The sequence below is a fragment of the Lepidochelys olivacea genome (genome assembly GCF_965140295.1).
Source record: "Lepidochelys olivacea isolate rLepOli2 genome assembly, chromosome: 1".
Classification (NCBI taxonomy): Eukaryota; Metazoa; Chordata; order Testudines; family Cheloniidae; genus Lepidochelys; species Lepidochelys olivacea.
This window is the reverse complement of record NC_140411.1, coordinates 271,807,731-271,831,908: the sequence shown is the minus strand read 5'-3', so window position 1 is coordinate 271,831,908 and position 24,178 is coordinate 271,807,731. Positions and strand designations below refer to the sequence as shown.

Here is a 24,178-nt window from a genome sequence, read left to right as displayed (position 1 = left end):
TATTTTCAAGCTTGATTGACATTATTCTATGTTGCTTCAAACGGGTTATTTGTTTTACATTGAAGTTAGAGGCTTTCATTGCCTTGAATGAAGGTGTGAAAAGTGCAGAGTAGTAATTTAAGTTTTTAATTTTGCAAACTATAAAAACCCAAATTTTTAAGATATAAAAACCTTTTGTGACAGACTCAGACCAGAAGGATACAACAGAGTAGTAAAAGCTTCAGAATGAGCAGCTCCCTGTTCCCTAGATAGCCAAACAAAGGCTACGCCAGGCTAATCGAGACACCTGATGCCAATTAACCAGTTAAGGCCGTTAGGCTAATGGAAACAGCTGGAACCAATCGAGGTCTCACTCATACTGCTTAAAAGCTCTCCTTCCCAGCCCCCTTGTGGGAAGTGTAGGTGAGCCGGGCCGGGCCGGGCCGGGCCGAGCCGAGCCGAGCCGGGCCGGGCCTGGCCTGGCCTGGCCTGGCCTGGCGGTAAGGGTAAAGCCAGGAAAAGGGGACCATGGGGAAGTAGCCCTGGGAATCAAAGCAGTGTCAGTGGTGAAGGGAAAATTGCTAACAGCTGCTGCTATTAGGGTCCTGGGCTGGAACCTGGAGTAGAGGGTGGGCCTGGGTTCCTGCCCTTCCCCCCATGCTTTACAGAGATCCCCTTGAGGGACAGCATACTTGCCTCCAGGCAGGAGGCCAAGCTGCACCTACTGAGCTCTAAGGAGCAACAGAGACTGTGGGTATTCTACCTCCCATACTGGTCTGTGATGAAAGTAGCGCAATAAGCTGTGACTTTTGCCATTATACTGAGAAAGGGAGGTCATATTGAGGGCCTTAGTGAGCTTCTGAGGCCACTGAATCCACCTGGAAGCATGGAACCCACCAGTACAGGCTTGGAGCTTTGTCACACTTTCCAAAATCCTATTCATATGCAATTTTATTTGGATAAAATGGAAAACAAAACATTGAAAAAATACAGCAGGCCTAATGCTGTAATTTTGGTGAAGGTAAAATTTTCACTTAAACCAATGAGTGTTACCTGCCTGAAAATACAAGAACTGGATCAATTGATTTTTCTTCAAATACAAATTTAGGTGCCTAATTATGTTGAACATGAATAAGCATACTTATGATGGCCTTGCTTCTAGCCATACCCACTTATATTTGTGGCCAGTTAAGCATCCAGAAGGTTTAAATTTCTTAAGAGCTACATACTGAAAATAGTAAAGTGTGCACTAATACAATTACACACTATCAGATTGAAAATTTAGACCTCCGTGTCTACAGTTATGTCACTCTTCATTGGTGATGAAGGGCTCTAGATCAAGGGTTCCCAAACTTGGTTTGTGGCTTTTTCAGAGGAAGCTTTGTTTACCTGAGCGTCCACAGGTATGGCTCAATGGGAAGGTCAACTAGATTTCACAAAATTGAGTTTTGGAAAGATGAAGTGTGAGAGTTATGACTGATCTGTAACAAATAATCCTGTACACATGTATAGTCTGCAGTCAATGGGGAGAAGAAGCTGCTGTCCCCCATGCTCCCTCCTTTAATCCCTGGACTACAGGCATGTCTAGTATTAGAGAGCAGAGAGAACATAGTCAACTGTGTGTTAAGATTAGACTATGTAACCCATCAAAACAAGCCATAAAAGCAAGGAAATAACCACTTAAATAATGCAACTTCCCCATTTCTCATCCATAATCCACCTTCCAGTTCCCCTTCTCAGCCTCAACTACCCCCATTATGCCACCTACAGCAGACATATTTCCACCCTTACCCTGAAAAAGGAGTGGGTGCCCTTGAGCTCTGACCATCTTTGTTGGCAATATGTTCCTGTATTGCAATGACAAATGTAGGATTGGGGTGTGCGTCTTTCAAAAGTTATATTGTATACACTTTGAGCTGGGAAAAAAAGGAGGACATTTTCTGGCAAAACTTGTTTTCAGAACAAACCATTTCAATGTCTCATTTCAAAATGAACCACTGTCTTTTGAAACATTATTTCAAAAATGTCACTTTGAATCACATTTCATTTAGAAATGACAACTTGAAACATTTAACTTGACCCAAATGAATTTGTTTTCAGTTTTTCATTTTGGCAAGAAAAAAAAAACAGTTTGCATTCAAAAGGAAACTACCTTTTTCCCTCCAGATTTGTCAGTTCAACCACTGAACAAATAAATACATAAATTTTTATTCGCTCGGCTCTACTTCCTAATTCATGTAACAGGGAACTAAAACACATTCTCTTCTCAATACTGACTGCAACACTATATAACAGCCTGCAGAGGTACTACAAATCAGAATTTGCAGTTTATTGATAGTACAGGAAGGAAAAGTTTGCACACCATGGCCAGATTCTGATCTCAGTTTTCCCCACTGGGTGAGGTTGCATTTATGTAAAAGACAGCAGAATTCTACTCCAACCACTGAAATCTAGGCCTAGTTATTCTGAATATAATATTCATTACCTTATGAAGAATTTCTTAAAGAAAGTGCTTGAAATATTTATCTAGATTGTTTTACTATTAAAAAGTAATACTATTCATAATAGCTCACTCATTCTGGAATGTGATGCGGTAATCTATACTGTACAACTAATTACAATTTCTATGATGGCAGAGGCTCTATTGTTATATGTAAATTAGATATCTTCAGGTATCTGTGAGGGCTGTATCATGGTTTGATCATATCCATAAAAGTACACTAAAGTACGCATTTCACAGTAATTATATGCCTTTAAGACTAAGGCTACTGAAATAGTTTCACAGCTTGAGCCAAAATGATTATATAACAGAAGTTGGTAAAACAGTCATTATTTCTAATTATCTTAGAATAAAATTAACATTTTGGTTTAATGCTTGCATATAATATTTAAAATTGTTTAATGTGAGATGTAATACCAGTGTGCTGCAGCTCACAGTGCTATTATGAAACATAAACATGCATAATTAAGTCTTTGCAACATCATGCTTGTTCTATGTTACTTTATATAAGAAGTCTGATTCTCAATTTAACTTGATGTACAATCTAATGGCAGCCATTACATCAAAGAGAATAGGAATGCTCAACTGTTTCTGAATCAGGAGAAAGTATATTTGAAGTTGACACCACAGAATTAGCACGGCACTCTCTAATGCTTTAGAGTGAAAGTGACATTAAGATTAGACCTGGGTGAAATATTTTCCATGAGTAAAAATGTAGTTTCAGTCAACCCAAAATGATTAATGCATTTGTGCTGAGGTCACTGAATAGTTTTGACAAAACTGAGAAGATTGAAATGTTTCAGAAATGTCAAAATGTTTCATTTCAACCTAACTCAAATTTTTTTCTTTCCGTTTCAGGCACTTCAGCAAAAGCAAAGGAGTACTAGATTCATAAAATAGGGAGAAGGGTGGCCACCCTTGTAATCTTTAGCCCAGTAGTTAGGAAACTCACCTGCGTTGTAGGAAATCCAGATTTGATTTCTCCTTCAGGTGGAGATGGGATTTAAACTTGGGTCTCCTACATCACAGCAGAGTACCCTAGCCACTGGGCTATGAGTTACTTTGGTATGGCTTTTTCTCACTCTCCTGTTGAAGCTGTTCCACTTCTTATAAGTCATCACTGGAGTAGGGACTTGAATTCGGGTCTCCCACATACTCCATGAGTGCCCTGACCATCAGGCACTCAAGTCATTCTACTCTTTGCTGGGCTCAATCACTATTCATTGTCATTCATAATGGCAATAGTCATTGGGACAGAGAAAGAAAGTGAGTGACTCTATAGTCTAATAAAGCAACAAGGTGGGTGGGGTAATATCTTTTACTGGGCCAACTTCTAAAGCCTAGTGGTAGCGCACTCTTCTGCACTTTGTGCAACCCGTGTGAAAAGAAGAGGAGGAAATAGAACCCAAATCTCCTATGTCCTGGAGGAGTTCCCTAGCCACTGGGCTAAAGGTTATAAGGGAGGCCAGGTCTTCCCCTCTCCCCATCATTTAATCTCCTCCACCTTTTGTCAAAATGCCCCAAATCGAAACATTCTGAATTGGGTTTATTTTGACTTGACTTGATCTTTTTTTGACTTTTTGATTCACCAATATTTTTTGAAATTTTTCATTTTTGATTAAACAACTTCTTTTTAAATCCCTTTTTGGAATTTCTAGCAAACTAAAAATTCATTATTTCTCCAGGTCAACTTATGATCTCTTATATAGGGGTAATACTTACCTACTTGCCACCTCACAATGCTGTTCTCACTGATAACATTAAGCATACTCCTGATTCTGCAACTGGATCAGGGCAGGGAAATATTTGCACTTTCATGGAGCCCCGTTGACTTCAGTAGTGCAAAGGTCCACCTGCGAGATCTAAATTACAGGACTGTTTGTTTGTAGAGTGCTATATAAATGCTAATTAGTATTAGAGAAACAATGGAATACAGGTAGATGCAATAGTAACAGAGGTGAGACTGGAGCAGAGATGTGAGACCTAAGAAGTAGGTGAGTAAGGGTGAGAGAGAGAATAACATGGGAGAGAGCCAGGTCCAGACAGTACTGTGTATGTGTATAGGAGAGGAAATGAGGGGATGCTATTTTTCGAAGAAAAAAGACAAAAGAAAAGAGAATGATATGTAGATGGCCAGAACAAACTAGACATGGAATAAGAAAATGGGTATAGAAAAAGAGAAACTTAAAGACTACAAGAAATGCACAGCTTCTAGGTTGTTAAAAATCAATTATCCTGAATACCATAAATAAAATTTATTAGACTTTCCTGGGAGCATCCCATGGTAAATCTCTGTAAATTCTCCTCTAAATTTGTGTTGTATTGGTATGGTAATACCATCCACCAGTTTTGGTTCCAAGAGAAACAGAAACCACATAGCAAACATCCTATTTCCAGATCTAGTTCAGCCACGATCCAAGATAGCAAAAAACTTATCCTAATAACTGATTTCACAAGACTTCCAACGTTCAAAGTAGTACTAATTTTGCAGGAACTTTTTACATTTCTATGATTAGGGTATGAAATTTGGTAATGGCTCATAAGATTTCTGCACTGTTCACCTAATCTTCATTCTGGCTCAGTCTAAGGCAGGGGTGGGCAAACTTTTTGGGCCGAGGATCACATCTGGGTGGGGAAATTGTATGCAGGGCTGAGGCAGGAGGTTGGGGTGTGGGAGGGAGTGCGGTGTGCAGGAACAGGCTCAGGGCAAGGGATTGGGGCAGAGGAGGGGTGCAGGGTATATGAGGGGGCTTAGGGAAGGGGGTTGGGGGTGCAGGAGGGGTGTGGAGTGCAGGAGGGGGCTCAGGGAAGGGGTGCAGGAGGGGTGTGGACTGCAGGAAGGAGCTCAGGGCAGGGGGTTGGGGTGCAGGAGGGGTGTGGTGTGGCAGGGAGCTCAGGGCAGGGAGTAGGGTACAGGGGGCTCAGGGCACGGGCTGGGGTGTGCAGGGGCTCAGGACAGGGGGTTGGGGTGCATGAGGGTGCAGCAAGGGGCTCAGGGCAGGGGGTTGGGATGCAGGAGGGGTGCAAGGGGCTTAGAGCAGGGAGTTAGAGGGTGGGGAGCAGGAGGGGTTTGGGCTCCAGCCCAGCACCACTTATCTAAAGTGGCTCCGGTGTGGCAGCGGTGTGCACCAGGGCCAGGTCAGGCTCCCTGCCTGCCCGCCCTGGCCCCACACTGTGCTGCTCCGGGAAGTGGCCAGAACCATGTCCCTGTGGTGGGTGGGGCCCACAGGGCTCTATGCGCTGCCCTTGCCACGCCTCCAGGTACCTCCCCCAAAGCTCCCTTTGGATGCAGTTCCCCATTCCCAGCCAATGGGAGCTGCGGGGGGTGAGCTTGGAGGCAAGGGCAATGTACAGAGCCCTCTGCCCCCACCCCAGGGACGTGGTGCCCACCGCTTCTGAGAGCAGCACAGGGCCTGCAGCACCACGGGGGGCAATCCGGCGGGCAAGATCCAAAGTCCTGAGAGGCCAGATCCGGCCCGTGGGCTGTAGTTTGCCCACCCTTGGTCTAAGGGCTTGTCTACACTGGCAAGTTACAGCACTGCAACTTTTTCGCTTGGGGTGTGACAAAACACACCCTTGAGCACTGCAAGTTCCAGCGTTGTAACGTTCCAGTATAGACAGTGCAATTACAGGACAATGGTATATTTCCAGGCCTCAGGCTGAAGTGACACAGGCTCGTGGAGGTGGGTTTTTTTAGAGCACTGGGAGACCTCTCTCCCAGTGCGGGTGCCGCGATTACAAAAGCCATGTTAAAGTGCTGCCAGGGCAGCACTTTAACGGTGCCAGTGTAGACAAGTCCTAAGTGTCAACCCCTATTCTAAACCTAAATTTTTGGTTTAAAATGCCATTTCTTGGCTCATCTTTAATATAGCATCAACTTTTTCTTTTCTATCTAATAACAAACCTTGTAAGATACGTCTGCAGAGCGCTCTGCAAAAGGTGGGCTTAGCAGGAAATTCAGGTGGAAATGCTTGTAAAAACAAAACAGATATGCTGTGTTGCAACAGCCAGCTTTACCAGTCCCTCCCTGTAAGGAGTCTTCATTGTGCAAATAGCAAAACAATGCAACAAACAATGAACAGTGGGTAGAGCTCGGGTCTTCTCTTTTTTTTATTTTTCCTCAATCATATCTTTTTGAAAAACAAAGACCCTGCTAATGGTTAACTCTGTCTGCAGTAGTGCATTGTTCTTGTCAAGATATTTCTGATGTAAAAAGATGTTTTCTGTAGACTTTGAACTGCACTAAATCTGTTCATTAACTCCTTTATTCGTAAGAACAGTCTCAGGAAAGAGTGTAAAAATCAACAGAAGTCGTATTCTTCTATAGCTTGTCTATAGCCTCTACTATACTACCAGAAATTTTAAAAATCACTTCAGAAACAAAAGATGAGAAATAAGGTATGTCTTGCTATCTGTACAGCATGAAAAACAATATAAATGAAGTTTGAGAATGAAGATATATTGGCTGTCGTCATTGTTTAAAAAAAAATACAGGCCTATCACATTAATCACCTCACTCTTTGAAGAAAGTATTATAAATCCATATAGACGGATTGATTCTAATGTCTATTGACTACATTAGAAATATTCCTGATTTACACCAGTACAAGCAAGATCAGAATCACACTCCAAACATATACTGAAAAGCAAAGGTTTTTATAAACCATATTTTAGCATTGAGAGCTTGATTCTGCAAGATGAAGAGTTTCTAAAGTTTGATTGCCCTACCATCCCAGTAGTTTTACTGGCAGTGGAGCATGCTTAGCACCTTGCAAAATCAGGCTAGAGAAGTTTAAAAGGCCTGCTCCCGTTTCTATTGACTTCAGGATGCCATGGCTTGGGACCCAAGACAATATTTTTAGAAAGTCTTGTGATGAATGTGCAATTGCTACCTACAAATACTGAGATGTAGTAATTTTTATCTACACTGACTTGGCCAGAGTGGGCAAGTTACTGTACAACTATGGAGGGTTATTATAATTTCCTGTATTAATGTATTGATCTAACTCAAAATGGGACTGTTGGAAAAACATGCAGGGAAGCAATATAATGGTGCTTGATAAGCAACCCCCAAACAACTGGGGAGGCAATTACAGGACAATGGCATATTTTCAGGCTGAAGTGACACAGCTCTCTTCTGCCAATGCTGAAAACAAAGATCAAAAGTACAGTACACTAAATTGTTAAACCCTTTTGGGGAAGAAGGAGGGGTCAATTGTCAGGATCTGTCATCAGGACAGGTTAACTGAGAGAGGCTGGGCAGAGGAGTCTGAAAGAGTTGGGCCTTTAAGGAAAGACGGGCCAGCATGTGGACTGTCTATTGTTTTAAGATGTATTTTCTCTATTTTTTTTGTTCAAATAGATTATACATTGCATCAAGAAGGCTGTTTGGTCACTGGTTACCACTGCCACTGCTCCAAGAGTATAGGTATGGAACATAGGTCACACCTCCTGAGGTAATCATAGTTAGTACCAGGGGATTGCAGCCTGGGCCCAGTTTGAGAGTGGAAGAATATGATTTAATCCAAGAAAGGTGACAGCGTAATGCCTTAGGGGGGTGTCCTCAGAGTCTAGGAAGGGTCAGAGGTGCAGTTAGCCTGAAACGGTGATCAATATTACCAAACAAATAAATAATCATTAAGAGGTTTATTTGTGGTTTAGCTTTTCAAAAAGTAACTGTGCATAAAGCCTTCACTTATACAGTGCTTATGCTAGAGACCACCTCAGACTACAGACAATATTGCCAGAGTTGTTGTCATCAGAGGCACTAAAGCTGGAGCCTCATTAAAATAAGGGAAGGGAAACTGCTGGTAGAGATTTCCATGAGGAACTTAACTTCAGACCCTACTCCCCCAGCCTTGATCTGAAATGGCCCTTATTTGTTGGCCTTCAGGGCACACTCCAAAGCCTACTGACTCAGACTTTTGGGAAGTGGGTGGTATTTGTGATAAGGGAACAATGGCTGGCTTATTTTTGGGTTTCAGAGGGAGGAGCAGCTGCTAACTTAATTTTTTTTCTAGGTAATTGTATTTTTCATTTATGCCATGGGCATCTAAGACCTAGCAGATCTACTTAAAATGTGCATTAGAATTCAGAATAAATATGGGACAAATTAATACTTTTCAAAGAATATATGGATGTAAAGTGGGCCTGTTCCCAGCTGTGGTATAATGGGGAAAACAAAATCACAGTAAAAAAATAAACACATAAGATTTCACAGTTGTAAAACCCAAGAGGGGAAATTCTCCAGTATTCATGGAAGGGTCATTATGTCCTCCTAGTCTGAGGTTTGCAATAAATATGTTGCAGAGACAGGCTTAAAATGTACCAGTAACAAAGGTCCCTGAGGTTTGACTATACTAACAAAGTTACAGGCTTAACATGTTTCCATCTTCTGACAGGAGCCTGATCTTGCAAAGTGGGGAGAGGACAAACTTGATACAACAGGTCATTTTCATTTCCAACTACTATGATTCTAAGTGAATTCACAAAAAGAAAAGGAGCACTTGTGGCACCTTAGACTAACAAATTTATTTGAGCATAAGCTTTCATGAGCTACAGCTCACTTCATCCCTTATGCATCCGATGAAGTGAGCTATAGCTCATGAAAGCTTATCCTCTAATAAATTTGTTAGTCTCTAAGGTGCCACAAGTACTCCTTTTCTTTTTGCAGATACAGACTAATACGGCTGCTATGCTGAAACCTGTCATTATGCAAGTAAGTGAATTCAGATTCCCTCCCAGTGCCATTGACGGAAAGAGTTAATATTTCTGAGTCATTCAAAATTTAAATGGGGATAGTAACTTATACATGCACTCACACAAAGTACCAAAGAGATCTTACTCTGTAGTTTGAACTAAGGACAAACTTTTGCTTTCTGATATATAGGGTATACCTCTACGTAACAGGATGTCACTGGGAGATTTATGCATGTACATCAGACTACTTGTGTTGAGATCCATCATGTAGATATGTAAGAGCAAAATTTTGCCCTATGACTGCAAAATTCAGTCTAGTCATTCTACAGAGAGTGCAAAAAGCTTCTGAAACTGGCCATAATGCAGTCCCCCCCACCCCCTCCTGTATATACTAACACTATTAGATGCCATGGTCTTGTGCCTCTATAGGTGAAATTTATGCCACTTCCATGAAGGTTGTGTTTTGTAGCTCTAGAGAGATAGAAAACAGGGACATGAAATCCAGGGGGCAAGGTATGGGGCAAAATGGTAGACTCAGTGTCCCTTATGTCCATTCCTTCTGGGATTTTGAGATGTTATCTGTTTCTCCACAGGCTGGTGAAATAATGGCAGCTGGGAGACTAAGGGAGTTACCAGCTGTTGAATATCTCTTGAGTACTTCTGTCTTATTGCTATTGATTAACTTGGGGGGCAGGGGAGGAAGGTGCACTTTGTGCTGGGAACTTGTCATCAAGTTTGGCAGGACTCTGGGCTTGTTTACTAGTTTGCCGTTTGAAATCTAGGCTTGGCTGCCCAACCTTCTGGGGTAAATTGCTGACCATCTGGGCTAGATTGCCATGCAGTTAGGTGGGGTAACACCTGATTTCTAGCAGGGCTCTTTAAAGTGAGGGCAGTGAATAGGTCAGTGATTAGAGGCAGTTGAGAGGGTTGAATTACCCATTCCAGCTGAATGTGGGGTCCAGGCTTTAAAAAACACAGGCTCCCAGTAGCTGGGAGTTTGCAAGCAGAGGAAAGCAGGGAGGGATTTTTTCCCTTAATTTGCAGGTACTTGGAAGAACCTGCAATAGGAGGAAATACACATGTTGCCAACACCACTGTTAGCACTTCCTCTACTTTCATGTGGTGGGGGCGTTGGCAGCGGGGAGAGGAGGGCAACAGCAGTGATAAAAGGTTTAAAAAACTTGACCTCTCAGGAAAGGTTTGAAAAAACTGGGCACCTTTAGTCTTGGGAAAAGAAGACTGAGTGGGGACTGGATAACATTCTTCTAATATCTTAAGGGCTGTTATAAAGAGGATGGGGATCAATTGTTCTCTATGTCTACTGAAGGTAGGACAAGCGAGATCTACATTAAATATTAGGAAAAACTTTCTAATTATAAAGTAGTTAAGCACTGGAATAGGATTCAGGGAAGGTTGTAGAATCCCTGATGGTGGAGGTTTTAAAGAACAGGTAAAACAAACACCCATCAGAGATGGTCTAAATATGCATGATCCTGCCTCAGTGCAGGGGAGCTGAACTAGATGACTTCTGGAGGTCCCTTCCAGCCTTACATTTCTCTGATTATATGTATCCATCTAGGGTGACAACCTCATGTCTTTGGGGCAACATCTTGTGACACCACTGCTGTTTGCAAACAGTATTCCCATCGCAGAGATGCACAGCCTCATTTTCATGAAGTGGTGCAGCCATTCCACACAGCTGCTAAACTAGCCAATGCAGCTGTGTGGGGTACTGCAGCCACATGCACAGAGATAGATTTGAAACCTCCCTCCAGGTCTAGTCTCTAGATCAGTGGCTCTCAACCTTTAGGAGTCTGATTTGTCTTGCGTACCCCAAGTTTCACCTCACTTAAAAATGACTTGCTTACAAAATCAGACATAAAAATACAAACATGGCACAGCACGCTATTACTGGAAAAGTGCTTACTTTTTCATTTTTACCATATAATTATAAAATAATCAATTGGCATATAAATATTGTCCTTACATTTCAGTGTATAATATATAAAGCAGTATAAACGGGTCATTGTATGAAATTTTAGTTTGTACTGACTTCGCTAGTGCTGTTTATGTAGCCTGTGTAGTAAGAAGAGAGCTTCGTGCACATGCACAGCCAAACATCTGTCAACAGCCTCTTGTAAAACCAGGCAAATATCTAGATGAGTTGATGTGCCCCCAGAAAGACCTCTGCGTACGTACCCTGATGGGTACGTATACTTCTGGTTGAGAACCACTGCTATAGATTGCCCACAAACTGCTCTTTCATGTCAGTCCCTTGTAGGTTGGCGGAGAGACCAGCTCTGTGGTGTGCTGGGGTACCCAGGCACCTGTCTATGATCACTCAGTTAACTTCACCCTATAAAACCCTAAGCTGGGCTTTAGTGGTATCTTGTGCTGGCCCTCCACACGGAGCAGAATTTCACTGTGTGCGCAAAAAGATAAATCGCTGTATGAAACAAAGTGATAGTAAATGAACAAAATGAAATAAAATTGATAGTATCAGGCTACCCAGTGATTTGGCACCAGAGTTTGGAACATATTCAAACATCACCTGCCAGCTCTGCTGCTTGAAAATGCAGCAACAAGCTGATGTGTGTGTGCCTACCTACTTCCAGATATCTCATAAGTTTTAGGCTATCAAAGGCATATCCTTTTGTAATATAGCTTGTTATGACAAAGTTCCATAAAAAGCTGATAGGGCAGATGTGATGAGTCTTCCCAGACTCACGTGTAAACTTGCAAAAGAGTGTTTTGTAGGAGAAAGGTTGTGCTTGACTAAACAAAGTGGGGGGGGGGTCAAAAGTCAACATTTTTGAAGAGAAGCTTTCTGATGAAAACAGCAAAGAAATGAGGTCCAATTTTTTTATTGCTTTTTCTGCCACCTCACCCCTGCATTAATTTTTTTCCAATAATCTGGTTGATGTTTAAAACATAACAATCCTGCAAAACATTATGAGGTGATACAAGAGGTACATTTATTTAGGAGAATTCATCATTATGTTCTGTCTACTAAAGTTTGCTTCACAAGTTCTATTGGGTATAATGTGGTTCATCACTGCTTTCCCTGCTCTATTGTATAGAGTTCCCATCAACTGTTAAAGGACTGCTGCATTCCACTGTAAAGATGGTTGCATTTCAAAGATTCTAGCATTCAACATTTTGCAGCAAGGTGTCCGAAGTTTGCAAAAATCTGGAGATTCTTTGGATGAAAGTATTCAAGAAAAAAATTCCTAGATCAATGCACAGTGTCATTTGATCTACCTTAGTGGGTTTTTTCCTCGGTACTCATGGAGACAGGATATAATTTTACTTATGTTTAGTTTGAATCTTTATCCAGTGTATTGTAGTCAACCACCCAGTACATTTCCATTCCAAAAATAACCACAGACTCCTCTGCTTAAACAAAAGAAAGTGCCCCTCTTTGTTAGGAAAAACCTCACATATTAGATTTCTATAACCTCATATCAGAGAGAAGTTCAAATGCCCTGCCCATTGCCTGGCTACACAAACATATCAACATAAATATAACAAATAAACAAAACCACCTAAGCTGTAGGGCTTGATTATCAGGTCTAGCCAAGTAGATTCTCCAAGCTTCCTAGAGAAAAGGAAAGAAATTTGCTCAAGCAATCTTTTGTCACTGGTCTGTGTATCCTTTATAAGCTCCTCTATTAATAAGAATAGCACCATTGCCTTTCTAGCCAGAATGACCTTCCAGGGGAGGAAGCTCAACAGGGAAGTTCTCTGCAACTGGGGGCCCAACCTGGATGGGACAGGTCTTTATTTTGATATTGCTGGCAGGTTTTACAGAGCAAGGTTGGCTTCAGACCCTGCCTCCAAAGAGACTATTAATCTCTTCCTGCCCTGGTCCGGGGTAGGGTTCATTCACCCCACCAGAAGAATTTTCTTGTAATGGTGCTTCCTCCTACAAGTTTTCTTGTACGGGGTACAGGCTGGCACGGGGACACATCTGCATGCTTCACGGCTCCGCTTGGTATTATGTCTTTTGAGAGGATGTAAAAAACTCAATAGCTAATGCTAGATACAAGACTGGTGTCATTAGAAGAAGCACATTTGGTGCCCAGCTCATTGATTGGTTTCTGTTCTAAATCATACTATATTGTACAAAATTCTGGAAATCCAAACTATGAGTGCATTACTGGTGTAAATTAGTGTAGGAGATTGGTGCTCTGGAGCATGAGGGACAATCTTCAACAAAAAGAGGGCTAATTTCCCTGTCTGATCCATTCGGTCACTGGACCCCATCATATAAGTTTTTGGCATTGTGTCCTGCCCAAAAGGATTATGTATGTACCAGCATTTTCTATATTTCCATATTTTGAGGTGTACTTTCTTCCCTCCCTCCCCCCGCATTACCTGTTTAGAGCAGGATTATCCCTTACCCTATGCACCTGCATAGGAGAGTAAGGGGCATAAAATTAATCCTGAGTGTGAACTACCTACATCATGGGTCACAGTATGGGATGGGTCGCAGTATGGGTCCACTGAGCTGCTACAATGGTACCAATGGTTTTTCAGACTGAACATGAATCTGCAAAATACTGGATTCATATCAGGAAATGTTACTAAATTAGTAATACAATACACCGAAAACACCTATTCCCCACCGCTGATCCTTCCCCAACATGCTCACTGTGCTAGGGATTGGAACAAAGCTATTACATCAGCTCTACACCAGCTTGGGAGGCCTCCTATACAGGGGATATTGCTGGGGACTGTTTCTCCCCTTTCAAGGCCCATTTATGTCGTCGGCAGAGTACAAAGGGGCCATAAGGTAACTAACAATGAGGCCCATTACTCACCAAAATATTTTTCAGTATTTATCCAGTTGTTTTATGGATAAATAGCATCTGAAGTATCTTGTGACATTTTTAAGAGAGTAGCTATCTTCACAGGAATACAATGATTATAATTTTCAGTAACAGAATCACAGAACTATCACCCAGGCCGTTTGACCTGCCTCTCAATAACAAATTGGCTGGAGATATGATTATCAACAACTGCAATGGTTCAGCCTGAAAAAAAGTGATGATATGCATATTGGAAGTTCAATCCACATATCTGGTAAACCTGTACATTTGAATTAAAAAAAAATATTTTTCTAGTATATTAGATTCAAGAAAACAGATTGTAGATCTGGGGCTAAGGAACATAGGACCTAGTATTAAAAACTGCTTTAATGGGGAGTAATAGTTGGAAATAAATATTTACTAGTTTCCTATGTTGCATGTTAATTAAAGAAGCATGTGTGTGTTTCTTGGTAGGCTTCTCTGATGGCAGTGGCATTTACAAAGGTTGTAAGTCTAATGTTGGCACATTCATAACTGGTGAAAGCATCATAGAGATTCTCTATTTACAGTGAAAATAGATTGGCATTTCTCCTGATCACTTCATCAGGGCTAACAAAAAGTGGCATTATTAAATCTCAGAAGAAACATCACCCATTTCATTTGTAACTTGGGAAAGGTGAACTGTGTTAAAATAAGAACCTAGCTAATGAATCTTTGCTCTTCCCTCACTCTGAACCTTTTTTTTTAAGATAAAGAAGATACAGTTAAGGCTGTGTCCTGGCATAGAAAAGGAGATAAAAGTTCTGCAATATGACTGTCTAGTTGACCTTCCCATTCCTGATCACTACAATTCTTGGTAAATTTTATTGATATGATTACAGGGCAGCCTCTTTACTGGGTTGTGATGCAGCTGAATTAGGATATAGTATTCTCTGAGGCATTCAGTGTGCTCCAAAGAGGTTGTTTACCTCTGGACTATAGCATTTCTGTGGCAGTCTAACTGATGATATACCAAAAAGGGTTATAATCATGAAGGAACAAATGGCAATTTAGCATGAAGACAGTTAAAAACAATGAGATCTAATTAATCTGACTCACTGATTTGAGAACAAAGTTGGGCTTTCTCTGTTTTCAGGATAAATGGTAAACAAATGACTAAAGCACCTCCAACACAAATATCTTATTTGTATTAATCATAATAAAATACATGAGTGCAAAATATATTTTTTTCTGGTATCAATTCCCAGAACACAGTTATTAAACCCTGCAGTTTCTAATCTGGGCAATAAATGTAGGTCAAGGAAATCAGAAAACCTACGTCTGTAAATTTTTAAACCATTTCTTCAATCTCAAGGAAGAAAAGGTTTGCTCGTAGTCACACCAAGGTAAACTTTGCTTCACTCAAGATTTTAGTTAAAACTAGTTGGAGATCTATTTTTGTTTGATTACCAAGGCTTTTTGAACCTTTGTTACATCATCATTACATATAACATTGTGTAAACTAGTTCTAAATAAATTTGAATTCAAGGTGTCCAATTTTACTTTATAACCAAATCATTATGTTATTGTATGAGCTCCAAACAGAGACACTTCAATAAAATATTATTTTGAATCACTATGAAGTTGAAATACAAGTGACAGATACTGTGACTGCATGGTAATATACAATGTATAACCATTATTTACTTTATTTCTTTTAAAATATGCCATAAGGGCTCCACATTACAGCTACTGGTTTAAAATTCTAAAGTTTAATGATATGTAATTCTAAATAACATGGCCTTTTTACAATTACAAGACCATAAAATGGTCAAAACTTGTAAATTTAAAAAAAATAGACTTTAAAGATTACAAAATCTATAATAATTTCAGATTTCCATCCGTAATGGAAGCCACATCACTCCAGACATTTAAAACTAGACCATGATGTTCAAAAATCATGACTCAGGCTCCTCAAAACTGTGTAATTTTAAAAAAAGAAATGTGTTCTTACTTCCCTTCTGTTTTTTGAATCTTTAGTATATGCTTGGGTCACATTTTCAAGCTTTTTTCCACAACTAGAAGGGTTAGAAACTTTTAAATGAAAGCCTAATCACATGCCTCTCGAAACTAAGGCTTCTGGGAAAACACAAAAACAATGAGACTCATGATTAAATCATAAGAATTGGCAACACTGACTGGACAAAACACAGAAGAATATACTGTTGCTGCTTTAGAAAGGATATGGACTAGATGAGGTAATAGGTCTTTTCCATCTCTAGCTACTATGAATCTAAAGTTTAAAAGGAATTACACACGTTGTTATTCTGCTTCTCTGAATGCATCATCTTGCAGGATTCTTATTCCTGGCTCTTATCTCATCAATACAATATTAATGGAACTACCTAGTTTTTAAAGTTTTTTTGACTCTGAAGGGCAGGGAGTTCTCCTGCTGGCATAGGTAACGCAGCTCCCCAAGAGGTGGTAGCTAGGTCAATGGAAGAATTCTTCCGTCAACCTAGCCAAATCTATACCGGAGCTAGGTCACCTTAACTACGTCTCTCGGGTGTGAATTTTTCACACCCCTGAGCAACATAACTAGGTTGACCTAAATTTTAGGTGTAGACCAGGCCTAAGAAACCTGCAAGATTATCTTTTTAGAAAAGCAGAATGACTCAGGTCCCTTTTAGAGTAACAGCCGTGTTAGTCTGTATTCGCAAAAAGAAAAGGAGTACTTGTGGCACCTTAGAGACTAACCAATTTATTTGAGCATAAGCTTTCGTGAGCTACAGCTCACTTCATCGGATGCATACTGTGGAAAGTGTAGAAGATCTTTTTATATACACACAAAGCATGAAAAAATACCTCCTCCCACCCCACTCTCCTGCTGGTAATAGCTTATCTAAAGTGATCACTCTCCTTACAATGTGTATGATAATCAAGTTGGGCCATTTCCAGCACAAATCCAGGTTTTCTCACCTCCCCCCCCCCCACTACCACCACACACACAAACCCACTCTCCTGCTGGTAATAGCTTATCTAAAGTGACCACTCTCCTTACAATGTGTACCTGAGTAATTATGTTGAACACAGTGGGACTACTCATGTATCTGAAGTTAACTACCTTATTGAATTGGGGTAGGGGACAAAAGTAAGGGCTTGGCTACACTCACATTTTATAGCGCTCTAACTTGCTGGCTCAGGGGTATGAAAAATCACCCCCCTGAGTGCAGCAAGTCACAGCCTTTAAAGCGCCAGTGTAAACAGGCTCTGGCACTGGGAGCTGCGCTCCCAGCGTTCAGAGCTAATCCCCTCATGGAGGTGGATTACCAGGAGCACTGGGGGAGCTCTCTCCCAGCACTTTCGCGCGACCACACTCACACTTCAAAGCGCTGCCATGGGAGTACTCCCGCTACAGCGCTTTGAAGTTTCCAGTGTAGCCAGGCCCTAAAGTTACCATCTGAGGAGGATTCCAACTCCTGGAGCTCAAGGGGTGTCCCAAAAGAACATGTGAGCACAACTGCTATGCTAACAGTCTATACAGGAAAGCTTTTTACATATACACAGAAAGAGACTATGTACACGCTATGGTTATCTATATTATATTAAAAAACTATGTAAAGAGAATGTTATGGTTGCCGAGTCAATGAATGGGTAATTACTCAATATTTCTTTCTATTCTCCTCATTCAACACGTAGACACAGGCAGGCTTGTCTCCACTACAGAGCCATTGGGGTAGAGCTATGCCAGCAAAGCCTCCTGATGGAGATGCAGCAAATGCTGGCAAAGGAGTACTTCTACCCATGTAGCTATCCCACCTCATTGATTCCAAGGCCAGAAGGACCATTGTGATTATCTAGTCTGACCTCCTAGATAACACAGGCCATAGAACTTCCCCAAAATAATGGCTAGATCATATATTTCAGAAAAACATCCAATCTTGATTTTAAAATTGTCAGTGATGGCTAATGTTAGCTATGCAGACAAAGGCACTCTTCTGTTAGTATAGTTGGGTATCTACTCTAGGGGTTCTACTGGCATAGATATGTTGCTTAGGGGGTGTGAATTTTTCTCCTAGCTGCCATAGCTATGCTTGCAAAACTTTGTAGGGTAGACACAGCCCTTATTTACCACAGACCTTCAAACCCTGCACTGAATACAAAACTAATTACCTCATGGGAATTTCTAAGGTGCTTTCACTATAGTATCTGAGTACTTCACAAATATTGATGAATTTATCTTCACAATGCCCCTGTAAGGTGAGGTGGTTTTAACACCCATCCATACCCTTTTACAGTGGGAGAATGGAGACACAGAGAGATTGAGGCCCAAAACTGTCAAAGTATGCACTAAACTTGGATATACAGCTTAAGACATCTAAGGCTCTGATTTTCCAGAGTACTTACCATTTTAATAGGACATTATATGCTCAAAATACAGTGTCAATTGACTTCAGGTGAAGTTGTGAGTGCTCAGCACTTCTGCAAATCTGACCTCAGGTGTTTCATGTTCAACACTCTGAAAATGAGCAACACACAATTAGTGGCTAACTGTGAAAATTTTGGCTCAACTTGTTAAGACTAGTATTCTCGTAGGAACTCTGTTGCAGAGGCAGGGATAGAGTCCAATTCTCCAGGCTTGCATTCAGCAGCTTTTGCAACAAATGATAAAGGGGTACTAGAGCCAACAACCTTATTCACTACACAGTCCTGATTCATACCCAGCGTAGGTCCATCCTGTGCACTGAGTGTGCAAAAAATAGCACACAATCATGTAATTAAATACTGAATCATAGTGCATGCTGCACAAGCAACCTTAATGCTGGTATTTTCCAACTTTTGAGTCTTTGACTTTGCAAACTTAATGTTATTTTAATGTTTTATTTGTTTATTTTGGGTGTACTTTCCTAAGTTTCTTAGAAAACAAACTGAAAAAACAGAAATCTGATCATGTGGATCCCAAACTTAAGTCATCAGCAGGGTTTGGACCTTTAGATTCACAGCATAGATTTCTGCCAAGGGAGCTAACAGAGTAACTGATAGTAGTCCTAGGCTGTTATTCTCTTCATGCCCCTGCCACTAAAGCCGTGGTTCTCAACCAGGGGTCTGTGTATCCAGCTACTTTGCACTAAGAGATATAAAATGGCTGAAATGGAACCAAGACTCAATCTATCTATTTTAGGGTTTTATACTTCTGCCCATCACTGTAGTAGCCAAACACCTTCCACATAAAATCAATAACAATACAGTAGTCCCCATGGGAGTTCATGCAGTTGCTAGTTCTTTCCCCTTTTGGGGGTAAAAACCTCCATTTCAGGTAAGTTTTTGTTTGCTTGTTTTTAGGGATTACGGGGTAGAAGAAGGTGTCAGTACAGTGAGTGTAAAATTCTTATGGTGACTTTTTCAAAGATGAAGGTTTTGCAACATTTCATGAAGACAGTCAATCTGCACTGCCTGATTTCCTCTGCAAATTCAGTGCAGAGCCAGACTGCCTTGATTAAAAATGTTTTGTTCCGAGTTCTCATATGCTTCATCCTGGACTTTGTGATCTTCATTGGACCAGAAGAATGCAGCTGTAAGGCCAAATCCTAATAGTAATGCTATGTAAATGTGTAGAGAGAGCAGCATGAAGCTGTTTTGAAGATGTCTGTGTAAAGAACTTCCTTGGGTTAGGCAATGATGGTCTTGTCTCAAATCAAGTGAGCCTGATGATTTTAGCAGCTGATTCAGGATTTTTGAGTACTTGAGATTGACAATACTGTGCCACTCACAGCAAATTGTTCAGATCTTCCCACTTCCTTCTACATACTTTGATCAAAGTGAAATAGTTAATGCTGACATTTAAATGACCACTAACAGGCATCTATATTAACACCCATCCAGATGACTGGTCAGCTCACACTTCTCTGAAGTATTAAATCAGCACAGTATTACTAGAAAGGGTTTGGCTGTATAACTGTATTGGTAACTCCTCCTTTTGTGTAGATGCATGGGCTATACCAGTTCCCCAAAGAAAACTTAACTGGCAAAAGCATTTTGCTGGTACAACTGCATCTACACGAGGGCTTTTGACTGTATAAATATGTCATAAAAAACACACACCATAAGAGACATTACTGGCCAAAGTTTATAGAGTAGATCAGGCCTCAGATACAACCAATGGCATGATGTTTCTGTGAGTTTGCAGAATTGTAATAATTGAGGTTGGTCTACAGCCAGAACTTGCCCCAGTTTAACTAAAATCAGATTTCAAATTGATTTAGGGCTTGTCTACATGGGGAAGTTATACTGGCGTAAGGTAGGGTATGAATTTAAAGCTCTATAGTTATAGTGGTATATCTCCCTGCCTGAACACTTTTATTCTGGAATCAGGCTATGCTAGACTACGGATTTTACAATGGCACAGCTGTGTCGCCGTAAGGTCTCCTATGTAGCTACTTTATGCCAGGAGGAAAAAGCTCTCCTGCCAGCAAAATTAAACCTAAGAAGCAGAGGTAGTTATGTCGGCAGGAGAGCATCTCCCACGGACATAGTGCTGTCCACACCGGCACTTTTGTCAGTGAAACTTTTGTTGATCGGGGGATGTTTTTTTCACACCCCTGACTGACAAAAGTTTTACCAACAAAAGTGCTAGTGTAGACATAGCTTAAGTCTAGTGCCTTTTTCCAGTTTAGCTTATGTCACTTTGAAAGTGTTTTAAACTAAGGGCTTGTCTACACTTAAAATGCCGCAGCTCCACCACTTTAGCACTTCAGTGAACTTTCCTATCGACCTAGCACTTGATCTTAGCCAAAAGGCCGAGAAGCCCCGAGTCTACACCGGGGCTTAGACCAGTTTAACTGCATCACTTGGGTGTAGATTTTTCACACCTGGGAACAACATAGTTATATTGACTTAATTTCCTAGTGTAGACCAGGCCTTGGAGCATGGCTACACTTGGAGATGTAGAAAGCTTTGAGTTTAACCAGCCTTTGTAGAGCACAGTAGGGAAGGCGCTGCAGTTTGTCCACATCGACAGCTTCAAGCACTCTGGCGTGGCCACATTTGCGGCACTTACAGCGGCATTGGGAGTGGTGCATTATGGGCAGCTATCCCAGCATCCAAGTGGCTGCAAGGTGCTTTTCAAATGGGGGTGATGGTGGAGTGTGACAGAGAGTGTGTTGTGTGGATGTGAGGGGAGAGAGAGTGGGTTTTTGGGGGGCTGAGAGCAAGTCAGCATGCTGTCTTGTAAGTTCAGACCCCCCTCATTCCCCCGCCTCGCTCTCTCACACGCAGCATTCCACAGTAATGGTTGCTTTGCCTCGGAGGAGACAAGCAGCTGGCTGTCAGAAACAGAGCTTTCAACGGGCATTTCCGCATTCCTACAGCTGATTCCAAACAATGACAAGAGCGGCCACTTGATTTAAGGGGATTATGGGACATTTCCAGAGGCTGATCAGAGCGCAGTAAAGCAACACTTCGTTCACACTGGCACTGCAGCTCTCCAGCAGGGGTGCAGCAAACGTTATTCCACTCGCCAAGGTGGAGTACCAGGAGCGCTGTAGCCGCGGAGTCAGAGCGCTCTACGTGTCTTGCCAGTGCGAACGGGTAGTGAGGTAGTGCACCCAGGGCTCCTTTATTGCGCTGTAACTTGCAAGTGTAGCCAAGCCCTTAGCTAAAAAAGCCACGCTTATTCCAGAATAAGAGTGTTCACATGAGAGAGTTATACCAGTATAGCAGTTTAACTACTAGTATAACTGGAAAAATCTTGTGTGGACAAACCCTTAGTTATTCCCGTGCAAACCCTTAAATGGGCAGCCTGACATCAGTTTGCCGGACTTATCTTTTTTAGGCCTGGTCTATGCTTAAAACTTTTGCCAGCGTAGCTAAGACATTCGGAGCATGATCAACCCCAGTCAACACAACCCTGCTAGCAAAAGCCCTAGCACCCACAAAGTTATATTGGCAAAAAGAGCCCTCCCCCCAACACAGCTCCTTGCATGCCAGGAACTTGCACAGGAGTGAATCTACAGCTCAGGGGTGCTGAGAGCCATTGACCCAAACTGTAAACCATGTATATGATGGAAACTACTTCAAGCCAAGGGGTGCGGCAGCATCCCTGCTTCCAGCACTTATGCTATAGCTAAACCACTAAGTAGACCCGGCCTACCGGTTGACTAAGCAGAGAGAAGGATGGGCCACATCCACCAGTGCCTCGGTCCCTGCTCTGCACTCAGGACACCATCCAGTGACGGACTGGCCTCTCCCTCCAGCTGCCACTCATCGCTTCCAGCCAGCGCTACTACGCCCCGCCCTGCGCTCCCGTCCCCTTCCCTTCCCTTGTGCTCCAGCTCTGCTCGCCTCCCTCCGCCTCGCCAGCCCCGCCCGCCTCTGAGCTCCCTCCCCCTTCTCTCTCTCTCTCTCTCTCTCTCTCGCGCGCGCGCGCGCGCGCTCCGCTCCCCCGCCCCTCCCCGGGCCTGGCGGCGCCTGCGCAGTGCGGCGGGGAGGCGGTGGCGCGCGGGGGGCCGCGCGGGCGCAGGAATGTGCGTTACAGTTAAATAGTGGGCGCAGGGGCTGCCGCTGCGGCGCTCGGAGCTGGGCAGCGCAGGGAGGCGGCGGCGAGCCGCTAGGCTAGGCAGGGCAACGCAACGGGCGGGCTCCATGGCGCGGTTCCCTAGGCGGTAGCAGCAGCGGTGGCGCCGGCGCCTCGCTCCTGTGAGAGACGCTTCCCCGCCGGGACCGAGCGGAGCTTGGCCGCGGCCGGTGCCGGGCGGAGCGGGGCCGCGTGTGCCGGGCGCGCCGGGGCTTGGGGCGGGCGGGCGGCGGCCGGGGCACCTCCGCCTCTATGATGAAGCTGAAGCCGAACCAAACGCGGACCTACGACCGGGAGGGCTTCAAGAAGCGGGCGGCGTGTCTGTGCTTCCGCAGCGAGCGGGAGGACGAGGTGAGCGGCCCGGGGCAGCGGCGGGGCAGGGCCGTGAGCTGGGCACTGGGGTGGGGCGGGATCTGGGGCTCCCATCGCCCGTCCCCGCCGCTCCCTTTGTCCCGCGCGGGGTGTCGGGGGAAGGGGCTGTTCCGTGGGGAGTCCCGCTCTCTTTCCACTTCCCTGGCCCCGGGGCAGCGTAGCGGCAGCCGCATGGCTGGGTGCGAGACGCTGTCCCTCCCAGGCTCCGCGGCGCTTGCCTGAGGCCCGCTCGGATCGCTTGGCGGTCTAGGGCGCCGGTCCTAGCGCGGCGCTTCGCCTTGGCGAGCCCGGGGCGCTGGGAGGCGGGCGGCCAGCTCCGGGTTTCAGACAGAACATGTCCCGGTGACGCTGTGAAGAAAGGTTGCGGGGTGGGGGGGGGCGGGGTGTCTTAGACCTCTCGGCTGTTGTACGGTGAATGGGGGCTAAAAGCCGTCTGTTCACATCACTGGTTCCGCGCATGTGGCAAAAGCGGCATCATCTCGGCATAACCCGTGCGCATCGCCCTGCCGGGCGTCTCGTTCCACTTGCGCGCCCGTCGGGCTCCAGCAGGCGAAGACCTGTCTCTCTTTCAAAGTATAACGTCGCGAAACATCACTTCGATTACTTTCTTTCATGTGTTTCAACTTCATTATTTCGGGGGACAGATATTTGGGACTGTCACCATTTTATAATCAACAAACCCAGCGTGTAAAGCGGAGTGCTGACAGATAGGCGGCACCAGCTGTGATTTGTGGCCAGAATCGTTATAGTGGGCGAAAACGGTTTCTCTGAATCTATTGTGTTTTAGTTTGTAGGCTATTTAGAATTATGACTTGACTGTACAGCAGTCTTCGTGCTGACGTTAACCAGAACATGATTAGCTTACAATAACTTCTTAAATGCTGACTTTCTCTTAATTAAATGTATATTCATTATTTGCACTTTTTTTACCAAACATTTGATAACGGGATTTGTAATTTAACAGATTGTACTGCATATATTTGAAGATGAGGCATGCTTGGTGTGTGACAACATAGTGTTATGATGAATTTGGGATAAACCTGATTGTGCCCTTCTAATGAATTTGTGTAGTTGTCTTGGATTTTTACTTGTCATTGAAGGAACTTTGAGTCTTTAGCACAGAGTTTTGTGGAGAATGAACACTTTACAGTTTAAAAATATTGCATAGACATTTTCTACATTGCACTGAATTTTAGAGGAAAGTTGAAATGGTGAATTTAGATGTGAGCAGGGTCTTATGTTGCAGCAAATATAGGCGGTAACCAA

General features: G+C 43.0%; 1 protein-coding gene and 1 long non-coding RNA gene across 5 annotated transcripts in view; one reads left to right on the top strand and one right to left on the bottom strand.

Moving 5' to 3' along the window:
- LOC311515159 overlaps positions 1-22,219 on the bottom strand; it is a 31,250-nt gene extending 9,031 nt beyond the window's left edge. The window contains exons 1-2 of the long non-coding RNA XR_014710065.1: positions 22,118-22,219; positions 18,376-18,487 (exon numbers count right to left, since the gene is read on the bottom strand). This is a non-coding gene — a long non-coding RNA (uncharacterized lncRNA). The remainder of the gene's footprint in view (positions 1-18,375; positions 18,488-22,117) is intronic.
- Positions 22,220-22,440: 221 nt separating this feature from the next.
- Positions 22,441-24,178, top strand: part of NUDT4 (nudix hydrolase 4) — a 53,489-nt gene continuing 51,751 nt past the window's right edge. For 2 of the 4 annotated variants that reach the window (XM_084617567.1, XM_084617566.1), the window contains exon 1: positions 22,441-22,891. In XM_084617567.1, the coding sequence (XP_084473693.1) occupies positions 22,793-22,891 (99 nt within the window). In that variant the 5' untranslated portion in view covers positions 22,441-22,792. The remainder of the gene's footprint in view (positions 22,892-24,178) is intronic. The other 2 variants (XM_084617565.1, XM_084617564.1) reach the window with 1 other exon arrangement.